Genomic DNA, 11939 nt, shown 5'->3' on the forward strand with positions numbered 1-11939 from the left:
CCCTATTAAAATAAAACAACAGTTAGAAACAGTGTGAGGGGAGACTTGTGAGAGAAGGAGGGGGAGAGAGAGAGAGAGAGAGAGGGAGAAAGGTGAAGATAATGGGAGGGGTGTAGAGACGACGTGAGCTTGAATAAGTTTTTTAAAACAAAATAAGTTCTTCTTTGTCGAAGAATTATTCTTGCAAGGTATATTATTATGAAACGAACACAAACAGGTCGGTTCTACTTTGTCAAAGTCAAAGCCAAAGTAGCGTACCGCACAGTCAGAAAGGACTTTGTGGTTGCATCTCCACAACTGCCCCTTCCCCCCCCCCCCCCAGCCCCCGGCAACCTTTCTTCCTATCCCGCCCTCCCGGGCTACCCTTATTCCTGTAAAAGTTGCTAGTTATCTTGTTTTAGAAGGTAGCATTGTGTATTTTGGCAGACTCAAGTACAGCTGCAGACTCCGATGATGTGAGAGGCATAGCAGCGCTAACTGTGATCCAGCTGACGTGATCACTCTGTGAATAGATAGATAGATAGATAGATAGATAGATAGATAGATAGATAGATAGATAGATAAATAGAGATAGATAGATAAAGAGAAGAGATAGAGAGAAAGAGAAGAGAGAGAGAGAGAGAGAGAGAGAGAGAGAGAGAGAGAGAGAGAGAGAGAGAGAGAGAGAGAAAGGGAGAGAAAGAGAAATAGAGAGAGAGAGAGATAAGATGATATTAAAACACTACTTGCTTTTGCTTTTGTCTTCATAGGGGACAGAGACGAGTTGGAGTGGGAAGTAATCTCTGATAACGAAATGAGCTTGTGAAGCCTTACAAATATTATGTATGTGCGCAGACTGATGGTTTCTCTGTGCTTATTTAGAGGATGAACATAAATTATCGTAGCACAACCTGCACCGTTCGCTTACCAGGTAGAATCACATGGGGAATAAAAGGGTAGAACTAACAACAATTCTATTTTCCACAAAGCATAATAATGTGAAGAAAGCCGGAGTTTTTTTGCGATTAAAAAATGGCTATTTGTCTATTTGTAATAATATTATAAAACTGCTCTGTCCGAGTTGATAAATGCTAATTATTTAGACATTCTGATACGGGAATTGCTGATTTATACTATCATTATTGGCTATAAAGCAATTACAGTGTTCTGCACAGACTAGGAAAAAATTCTAAACGCCGCTGGGCGGTGAAAAGACTCGAACAAGCCAAAATCTCCTCATTTGCATACTTGCAGTCGTGCGACGAGTAGAAAATGTCCTATTGTACCAAAGAGGTTATACATAATACTAGAGCTCGCAAAAATGACGTCACACGTGTCAGACATGGAGGCATTTTTACCCTCATCGGCATGGTCAGCGTACCCCCATTTATATGAACAACCTGGGCCCCAACCCCACTCCTCTCGAGCTCTAGTAGTATATTAAACACCACCCTGTCTTCATATTCCAGAGCAAGCTTGTAGATTTCCTCCTAAGACCGCCAAGACGCTTCCACGTGACTCTCGAAAAGTACTCACCAGTCTGTTGAACTGCGCGTCTTACTCTTGAGATCCAGCGTCCCCGAGTGGGAACACGCCGGCTCCGTCGTTTACGTGGGGTCTATACGTTCTTATACTATCTCTGACCGTCTAGTGTGGGGTACGTCACTGCCACGAACTCTAGTACTAAATGATATAGCCTCTTTGTTTTGTGCTCAGAGCCCAAGTGTCATAAGTATGACACGAGGAGTGGGACGCACCTGCTTGAATCTATTCTCAAAGCCGTTTTGGTACTTGTAATGAAAGTTCCAGATCTCTGCCTCTTGCCAGGCGTTGTCCGTGTTGACAGCAGAGTCGACATACCCTCGAAACACCAGGAAGGAGGAGAAACCGTAGTTGGCGTACAGGGCCTTGCGTTTTCGGATGGGGTTTGTGGAGGCAAACTGGCTAAAATACTGGTGGGTATCAAAGATAAACTCGCTATAACAATGCTGTATATATCTTACGTATACATCACTTTGCATTAAATACACACACATGACACACACACGCACGCGCGCGAACACAAACACACACACACAGACACACACACACATACACACACACACACACACACACACACACACACACACACACACACAAGGTTTGATAGTGAAACGGAGAAGAACTGAGTTCTCTTATATTATTGTTTAAAATTCAGCAGAAAACCCACATAGAAAATAAAACGGAAAACAGTACTTTTATTATAAATGTTTATTATATTTTATATTATAATATATGAGAGTATGAGCCGGGCACAAATGCTTACGTTAAAAAGAAAAAGGATGAAAGAGCAAAATGTCGGGGGGAAAAGAGGGACAGAAAGAAAGACAGTCAGACAGACACACAGACAAAGATATAGAGAGACAGAGATAGAGAGAGAGAGAGAAAGAGAGAGAGAGGAGAGAGAGAGAGAGAGAGAGAGGGGGGGAGATAGAGAGAGAGAGGGAGAGAGAGAGAGAGAGAGAGAGAGAGAGAGAGAGAGAGAGAGAGAGAGAGAGAGAGAAAGATGGGAAGGGAGGAGGTAAAATCATTATAATCAAATTATTAATATTATTTTCTTTCTCCCAATCTATTTTGTTTTCGTTTTTGTATGGTTTTAAGGGGGGGGGGGGGGGATTGCTTTTGTTTTGTTTTGTTTTTTGCTTTTTTGTTTTGATTTGGGTTTTTTACTAGCAGTTACCTGCACCATGTCGTCCTGATCGTAATGACGCCATCCCTCTGTATCTTCTTCCTGAAGAACGTCTGTGGTGAAAACATCACACAGAGCGCTGTACGGGCGGGATCTCTTATCCAGTTTAGCCTGGTAGTGGCAGAAATAGTGCATTTTTTAAAGCTATTTGGTTCGGGTGTTCTTCCCTTCCTGGTTTCAATTACCTTTAGGGACGTCCTTTTTTTTGGGGGGGGGGGGGGGGGGTTGAGGAAGACCTATCAAGACAATGATTTATTTTATTATATTTTATTTCATTTATATCATTTTGTATTTTAGTGCATTCAGGCAGAGAAATGAGAGGCAAACCACGATTTATCACTTAGAGAAGAAGGGTATGTATTGCAATTGACTGCGTTGAATACCTTGCTATTATTGTCGTTCAAGTATGTGAATAGTCAATTAGGCCAATGCTAGCCGTAGTGCGATGTCACAGCCATTGTTGGAAGAAAGGATCGCTGAGAAAATATAAAATTAATGTCTGCACCAAGCCCTCAGGATTTTTGGAGAATGGGAGGTAATCATGAGAATGTTTTCAAAGTAAACAGTTGAAACAGTTATGTGCCTTACAGAGTACACCATCTTGGTCACAGAACTTCAATGAAATGTTATAACATTTACGAAATTAACGCATGTTGTGTTTTTTAGAGCTGTTTCAAACAACACCTCTTTCATATGGGTTCCGTTGTGAAAAGAAAATCCGGCTCAAACAAAATGCATTAACCTGTGTTTGGTTAGTAGTTCAGTTATGTTTCCCATTGACTGATTATAGCTGTACACTTAAATAGTTTACAAGTGGAGTGCAAGTCTTAGTGTAGTGAGAATACGTTTGGAAATCGTAAACAATATCGCAAACAATCGTAAACACTGATTTAAAAATATTTTTTTTACAGTTGTTGTTGTTATCCCTTGCCCTTTCTTATGAGATTAACGCCATCTGATTAGTAGAATAAGGATCGTGTAATAGTGTCCAATAGAGTATTAATGTGCATAATTATTGTAACATATAACTTTTACAAATACAGATTCAAGGAAAATAAATATATGTCAAGGATCTGAGAACAATAGACAATACATTATACCCTGTAATTGAAATGGAAAGATGCCATGATTGTACCTATTAAGTAGCCGTGTTATTTAGTACCCAACATTTACTTGCGCTTTAGTTGTGCCTGAAATACTTTGTACTCTGTACGAGAAAACAAAACCATCCGTAATTACATCACAAAGTAATTCTATAGTCACTATCAAAATTGCTCATAGACGAGGTGCACTATTTAAACGCTTGCCCTCAAAATGAAAGTATACTCAATTCAGTTCAGATCGCGTTGTGCATAATCCAAACATTAGGTGGAAAGCAAGCCAAGGACGATCCTTCTCTCAGATTAATCGTAAAACAAATACGCATCCACACGACGTGACAGCACTCTTTTCCTAGAGCTTAAGTTACATACAAAACTCCCCGTATAAAAGAAAACATGTAACACCTGTAGAAATTACCTGTGGTGTCTAAGATTGTGTGAATTCGTGAATGTTGTGACTTTCCAATGTTAAAATCAATATTATTGTGTATGATCATTATGTTTAAATGTTCATAGAGGAACTCAGATAAAAATTTGCACCAAAAAACAAAAAAAAGTTTTCTTTCTTTCTTTTAATCTAATTCGATTGTCCTAGGAATATAGGATACCTCTAGGGTCGAAAGAAATCTACCCACCGCACCCAAACAGGAATTAAAACTTCGTCAAGGATGAAAAACACATCCAAATTATGACATTATGTCTATGCCTTCTGATTTCCTTTTCCCCTCTTCCTGAACTCTATCAAATGACCAAGAAATTGACCTTCAGAATGTTTTGACCATCTGGAAGGTCGTTATACTCCTATGATAACGAAACAATTATTAGTCAACGCGTTGTGGTTACTAATGCCCACAATATCTGATCTCTTTATTGTTTGCTTCTTTTTCCTTTTTACTGTAATATCTAGCCCCTTCTCTCAGGCTTAAAAAATATCTAATTTTGTCCAGTAAGGCAATCAGTCTGAACGCTTATCTAAGAAAAGAAGGAAGCCCACCCCTGGCAGACTGATATGCCCAGGATCATCTTGCTCGTGCACCACCAGGACCTCCATGACCTTGGACTCTTCAACTGGGGAAGTCACATTGCTGCCTTGAGCGCTGGTGCTGGCGACTTTCCACCGACTGATCACTGCCTGGATCATGTGGTTAGGGCCCCATCGACACAGCGAGCCTCGACCCCGTAATCCTGTGCGGCCTAGGGGATTACTGAAACGTAACAACAAATCACACGGCTAAGATGTAGAAAACTGAAATGTATACGAGCTTCGCAGTTAAATCAGGCGCCCGTCAAAATAATGAAATCGAAGAAACTAGCTTTTTTTTTACGCCGGTTTTGCAATTTAAATCGTTTTGGTTTTTTTGACTCAACACCATTTATGTCCATTTAAAAACACTTTTCTGTGCGGATTTTACAGAAAAGCCTTGATTAAAGAAACAATAAAACGTAAGTTTGCCGTTTCCAAGGACTCTCATGCTATGGAAACCCCAATCTTTGGCGGCGATTTTCTCAATATTTTTACCCCTGATACCAGGCAACTGTCCCCTCTTTGAATCGCAAATGATCTCTACTTCTATTCAGATTAGATGGGTATTTTTTCTTTGAAAATAAGAAAATTGAGCAAGCTTTAAGACGATACCAGTAACTCGCATGTACCCCCAAACAGACGAGCACTTGATTCCACCGTGTCGTGGCACATATTTCTATAGCGTGTCAGTTTCCTTCGAAGAGCAATCGTTAAGCTGGGGTTTTTTTTTACATATTATTTTGTAATTATGTCTGGCGAGATGGTGCAATGAAGATCACTTTTTCACCTCGTAGAAATTGAGATGCTAGTAGCCCTAGAGAGAAAGAAATGGAGCTAACCACACTGGGTTCTTGTAGATGCTTGAAGCGTCTAAGTAAACTCTGGAATCAGGCAATTTTAAAGCCAAACAGAAGACATTGTGAGAAGAAAACGTTCCACGGTAGAACGAAAAAGAAAGGGAAACGGTTATGCCCACTGAAAAAAGTGCAGTTTTTGTCTTTTTTTCTTTTGATATCGAACCATAGGAAACAATGCTGCATGAAATGATAAAATGTACTACACTTGAGAAAATAACAATGTGACCAATCAGCTTTCATATTCCTTCAAACCATCCCTTGAGTTGTTTTTTTTTAAACCAACTGTTTTCGTATTCAGCATTTGTGCTACCGATGCCAAGAAAGAACTATCTGTGCAGGTAAGTATGGCAGCTTTATAAGTTTCTGAATAAAAAGGGAGCTATTGACGACATGCAGTCATTGGTAAGCAAATATTTAACACTGTCTGTCACATTGTATAATATCGAATGCAACTCACTTTGAACATTACAGAATTCTTTTCTTGAAATCTGTACTACTCGGTCTCGCCCGAAACCACATTACTTTGCGCGTATTCTAACGAAATTATGAATATATACAACGAAGCAGTGTTGTTGAACACACACAGCCAGGGCAATGCCGTTAGTTTAAGCTACAAACGCTCTGGATGAATCAGAAATGTATTCTCATAAGACAGTTTCCCTGACCTTCCCCCTGGGTGTCCGTAAGTATATATGTAAATTGATATTGTAACCTTAGGTTTCCTGCAAGCATGACACATACTTGCTTTATATGGGTATACTCTGCCCAGATTTAAGTTAATCTCAGCAACGTGAGCGTATATCCCGGCTGCTGACGGAATAAAAAAGATAAACGTTGCTTTCAACAGAAAATAGTCTGTTTCAAGTATAGTGAGTAGCAGCAATACTGCGTTAAATTTGTCCTGTAAATCTCACGTTTACTTTCGGAAGCAGATTCCTCCTATTAGACTTAGTGCAACCTTAAAATTGTAAAGTTCTATCTGACGTTTTTGGTCGTTTTGAGTTGCTATGACCATGAGGACAAAAACCAAATTCTCTGCAACCAAAATCGTAAGGTCATTCGGAGTCGTTATCAAGATAATAAAATGATTGCACCAAAAAAACTTGACATGTTGTGAAACATTCAAATTTCTGAAAACTAGGTACTGAGCGGATAGTACTTTGTAATTCTAAGCAATGAAATATCTGACCGATAACTTACATTGGTAAGCCCACAGCATCCAGATCATAAATCAAGGGTTGTTCTCCGTCCATAATGTAGGAGACCCGATCAACGACCACTTCCCAGCCATCCACTGGGTTCTGTATTTGGACGCTGACGGAGAAATGAATGGGCTGAGGTGATTTTTTAAAAAAATGATATCAATATAATATTCCCGTAGCTTTGTTATCAAGACAGCTTTCCTGAATTGGTAAATTCATTCGTTTTCTAAATTATCAAAGATATTCACCCGTAGCGAGCTTTTATTTTTGGTTTATTCTTTGTCTCTTGTGTTCAACATACTTTTTATTGGCTTCGTTTGACGTTTCTTTATCTTTTCTACGTCTGTCTTCGATTACCTGTTGTAAACTGGGTCCTGAAGTATAGAGACCATCACAAACTCTTCATCTTTATCCGGATTGGATTCATTCCGCTCTGCAACGCTGAAAATAGTAAATAATATTTCTGAAAAGAAGAGTTACATTTTAAATACAGAACCTTTTAAATGTGACTTTGTGGGTAGAAGAAACAGCAAGCAGGCATTACATACATTAGGTTTCTTTTCAGACATCGCTTATTTGTTTACTTTTGACCTTGACACAGAGCTGAGCACACATTAAGTCTTTATGAATTCTAACCTGTATGAGAAAGAACTTTTAACCCTTCCAGCCCTAAGCGCGTATATTTTCAGCAGCGCGTGTACCTCCCTCCGTCCCAAGAGCGTATATTCTCAGTTTCGGGGGGGTGTTACCGAATTCGCGCATTTTTCGAAATTAGCGAACTTGGTTAAACTTTAATTTTCTTATTACTTGTTCAATTATCTTTAAAAATTGGTATATGTTATTATCAAAGCTACATTACAAAGATACTACATCACTTTTTAGAAATAATGTCTCTTTTTCTGAAATACTACTGTATTGGCTGGGACTGGGGTTAGGGAGTGCACAAAAATGGCTGGGGCTGGAAGGGTTAACCAATTAGCAAGACTAAAAACTAAAATGTATGACCGAAGACAAGAAAAGTTGTCGAAAATGTGGGGAATCATACTGCTGTAAGTGACTGTCCAGTTATTATAAACACGTTCTCCTTGCATAATATTAGAGGAAGATTTCTCGTACATTTGTTCAACTTACCTAAGAATGTCCCAGTCCACCCACGGTTGCATTTCGTCTGGATATTTTGTTACCGGTTTTGAGTATATGATCGGGTCGTACGCCTCAAATTTTGCCTGCCGAAGACAATGAATCGCATCCTCCTTACCAACTGCTTCAGGGAGAACAAAAACTGAGTATCCAAGTCACACTTTAACTAACTGTAAGATCTGCCCCCAGCCCCAGTCTCTTTTTATTGCAGAAACATCGTTTGACTACACTCAGTGTTTCAGTTTTACTCTTGGCCTAAATAACATTTTAACACTATCATTTTCCTCCCATGAATTTATTGTTTTGAGTGGTGATGCTTTAACGGCATAGACAGAATGAAACTGAATTTGAATATTTCAAATTTTAAATGAACCAGCAATAGGAGAGACTGAAATGTTACAATTGCTGTTATAACCCTTGTAAAAGTATGGATGAACACATACGCTGCTGAACCCCCACAGATACAGCATGTAATTGATGACTTTTTAGACAATCTACCCCGCTCTGCTTGAAAAATTGCTTTATTTCATCTATTTGTGACATATTTTTGGCTGAATTTAGAGTTAATATAAACCTGTAATATTTCTTAGTATCATACGCCTCTTTATTGACTACTACCTTATAACTGAGTCAATTTGAAAAAGTGGGGCTTATATGTTGTAAGGCGGGGAGCGGGGGCGGGGGTTGGTGTGTGTGAGTGTATGTGTGTGTGCGTGTGTGTATGTGTGTCTGTGCATGTTTGTTTGTGTGTGTGGGGGGGTAAGTGTGTACATGTCTGTGTGAGTGTGCACAGCAGTTCAACATCCTAATATTCACAAAAAGATAGTTTCAAAGCCATGACGTTTACTGACATCCCACGGGACATCCTTTTCGAAGACTGGAAACCGCTGCAAGTCTGTGCCCGGGTAGGGAGAAGTGCGGGCCACTGTGTGGATCACTTTCAGTGACCGCTGAGCTTTTTGGGCGCGAACTTTGGGGTCTGTGGGAACAGAAACAACGGATTAGCCTTATTGAGACATACCTTCGTGGAAAATTGGTGGACTTTCAGAGACTCAACTCATCTGTGCGGGGAAATGGCATCTCAGACGACCAAGGAGGAGGAGGAAGAGGAGGATGAGAAGGAGGATGAACAGTATGAACATTGTGCACAGACATCGAAAGTGACAAGGCAAGAAATATAATACTGAAACATTTTTTTAAAACAACAACAACCAAGCGTCCAACCACTAGCCTTCATAACCTAAGAAATGCTTCTACTAAGTAGTGTGCTCTGTTGGGTGGGGGGGGGGGGGGGGGCAAGTGTTGCAACTTTACTATCAAAGAGAAAAAGAGGTGACGCGGTTTGTAAATATCAACGTGAAAGAGTCTAATCTCTACCCTAGAATTACAAACGTCTATCTGCTCAGTACCTAGTTTTGAGACATTTTGGGTAACAATTTTGAGTTTCACATCATGTCAAGCTTTTTCGAATGTAATTCTTTCAATATCTTGGTAACGATTACGAATAATCCTACGATTTTGATAGAGCAGAGAGAACTTTTGGTTTCTGACCTCATGGTCTAAGTAGATTCTAACTCAAAAGCCCCCAAAACGCCAGATAGAACTTTGTAATTCTAAGGTAGCATAATACTCAATCCATCAACCTAGAGCTTCAAGCTCGGCCAGAAATGACTCTAGTGTGAGTCCAGCAGACGTCTGATTCTTCTCCACATGGACCAGGCGGTCGTTCAGACGTTTGGCGATCAGCTTCTGGGCTGTACTCTCTTCTTCCATCTGGGTCAATCTGAGAAAAATTGTTGTGATTTTTTATTGATGTTGTTATTGTTGTTGTTGTTTTGTTGTTATTGTTGGTGGTGGTGATGATGATGACGATGATTTGTTGTTTTTTGGGTTTTTTTGTTTCCTTAATGGGCCTAGTTGACTCCACGAAGAAATCTTCGAGCGAGAGCGAGTCTCTTTTTCGGCTCCATTTTCAAAATACTTGGAGGCACCTCCACTCGTCCAAACAACTCCATTCGAATTGCTATTGCTCTTTAACATTCAAACATATGGTTGACATCCTCCTTTTCATGGCCGCATCTTCGGCAACGTGGACTGAGCTCTTCATTTACAAATTTCTTATACTATATCAAGCTCTAATGATGGTTCGACCGCAGTCTCGCAAGCTCAACCTGGTCCCAGCGACATGTTATACTTTGTCCCTTGATGATAATGATGCTGTTAATGCTCTTCTTGTTGATTTTGGTGATGTTATTTTGTTATTGTCGTTATTTTATCGTTGTTGTTGTTCTTCTTCTTTTTGATGTATTTGATTTTGTGGTGTTGCTAGTTGAGTTGCAGTTTCCTGGTGGTCCGCATGATAAGCCTAGTGCAAGTGGGACATGACCTCAACAAATGTTAACTTTAGAGCTCTAACACAGGTGGTGGAATACTACCGTCAAAGTAAGATTGGGGATAAGACCTGGTACAGTATGAAAGAGATGGGCACAGCAGAAAGGGCAGTATACGAGCTGCATGATGAGAAAATTAATATTTCCGTGCTCACCACAGCAGTTATTACGCTGCACGCTGAACATATTCACATGTGTCATCAGTGCATGTAGTACAATGTAGAACAGTGTTGCGACACAAAAATATTTTTGGGTCTTAATGCAATACATTGTAAGTTTTAACAAATCTTTATGAACTCTTTTACATGTGCTGTCCGTTTACTGGATTCCAGTTTCTGAGTGGTTCTTTGGGACTCATACAAATATCGAGCCACGTCAATGAAAGGCCTTCTGTTGGATTGTCACAGGGGTGTGCCCTCTCTTCCAGTAGCGTCGTGTTTTTCTAGTCCGTATTGTGCTATTGCGTATTATTTACAGCTCATCTAACCTTTAACTCACAAGCATTGTGTCCACCGTTCTTTCGTTGTTCCTTAATGCAACACCGAGGATCAATAGAAATGAAGAATGAGGGTGATGGTGGATTTGTTTTGTTTTTGTTAGTTTGTCGTTGCTGTTTTTTTGCAACCAACCCCCCCCCCAGAAACTTACATGTCTGACCAGCTGGTTTTCTTCTCTTCTTCCTTTTTTTCCATAGTTGCCATGTAAGATTTCCATTGGTTGTAAGGGACTCGGCATGGCTGTCTGACAGCCTCCTGTGTAGAGATGATGAGTAATGTGGTACACTTCATGGTTTTTATGGCTGTTTCGTGCTACATGCTTTAAGATGCGTCTTCTTATACGACACGGCGTCGGAGATGTTGCTGTCCAACTGAGAGAATGAAAACTTGTATGCACGCAGAAAAAGAGAAAGTGAGGACAATGATATTTTCCTTTAAGTCACAATAAAGCGTTTTTAATAAAACGTAAGAATTTCATTACCAACAAATAGTTTTAAAGTCTAGCTTTTGATCATATAGTGGAATTAAAATGGGGAGGACGAGGAGGGGGACGAGAGATTAGGTAGCATTTTTGAGGGGGGGGAGGAGGAGGAGAAGGAAGAGGAGGAGAGGAGGGGTGGAGGAAACGAGTGCAATGATACATGACTTTATATCATAACAATAGTTATAACCACCATCAATATTATTATCCTCATTCAAATAATATCCCCCTTTCCCTCATAACCTCGCGCCCACAATAGTGATGATAACGATGACAATGTCGATGTTACACAGTGCTTTTTTCTACAGAACCTCACCTGCGCCTGCTTTCGTATACCTTGACAACATTTATGGCACTCAAAGACTCCAGCCATGGTCAGCTTGGCTAGGTAGCGCAACAACATGAACGGATACGTAAGAACAGTCAACGGTATGGGTATCACAGATCTGTTAGGTGCCATGGATAGAGAAGTAGAGTAAATAAGATATTACTTTATAGTATAATGGTATGGTTGAATTAATCCACATTTAATAATAATAAT

General features: G+C 39.9%; 1 protein-coding gene across 1 annotated transcript in view; it reads right to left on the reverse strand.

Annotated features, from left to right (window-relative positions):
- Positions 1–343: 343 nt before the first annotated feature.
- Positions 344–11939, reverse strand: part of LOC101844993 (transient receptor potential cation channel subfamily M member-like 2) — a gene marked incomplete at its 5' end in the record, with an annotated part of 48224 nt that continues 36628 nt past the window's right edge. Inside the window, 11 exon segments of the mRNA XM_013081629.1 lie at positions 344–502; positions 1737–1931; positions 2699–2818; positions 4802–5012; positions 6889–7002; positions 7248–7331; positions 8022–8116; positions 8882–9009; positions 9674–9813; positions 11069–11172; positions 11715–11844. Coding sequence (XP_012937083.1) covers positions 398–502; positions 1737–1931; positions 2699–2818; positions 4802–5012; positions 6889–7002; positions 7248–7331; positions 8022–8116; positions 8882–9009; positions 9674–9813; positions 11069–11172; positions 11715–11844 — 1426 coding nt within the window.

This window comes from Aplysia californica, unplaced genomic scaffold, assembly GCF_000002075.1.
Source record: "Aplysia californica isolate F4 #8 unplaced genomic scaffold, AplCal3.0 scaffold00138, whole genome shotgun sequence".
Classification (NCBI taxonomy): domain Eukaryota; kingdom Metazoa; phylum Mollusca; class Gastropoda; order Aplysiida; family Aplysiidae; genus Aplysia; species Aplysia californica.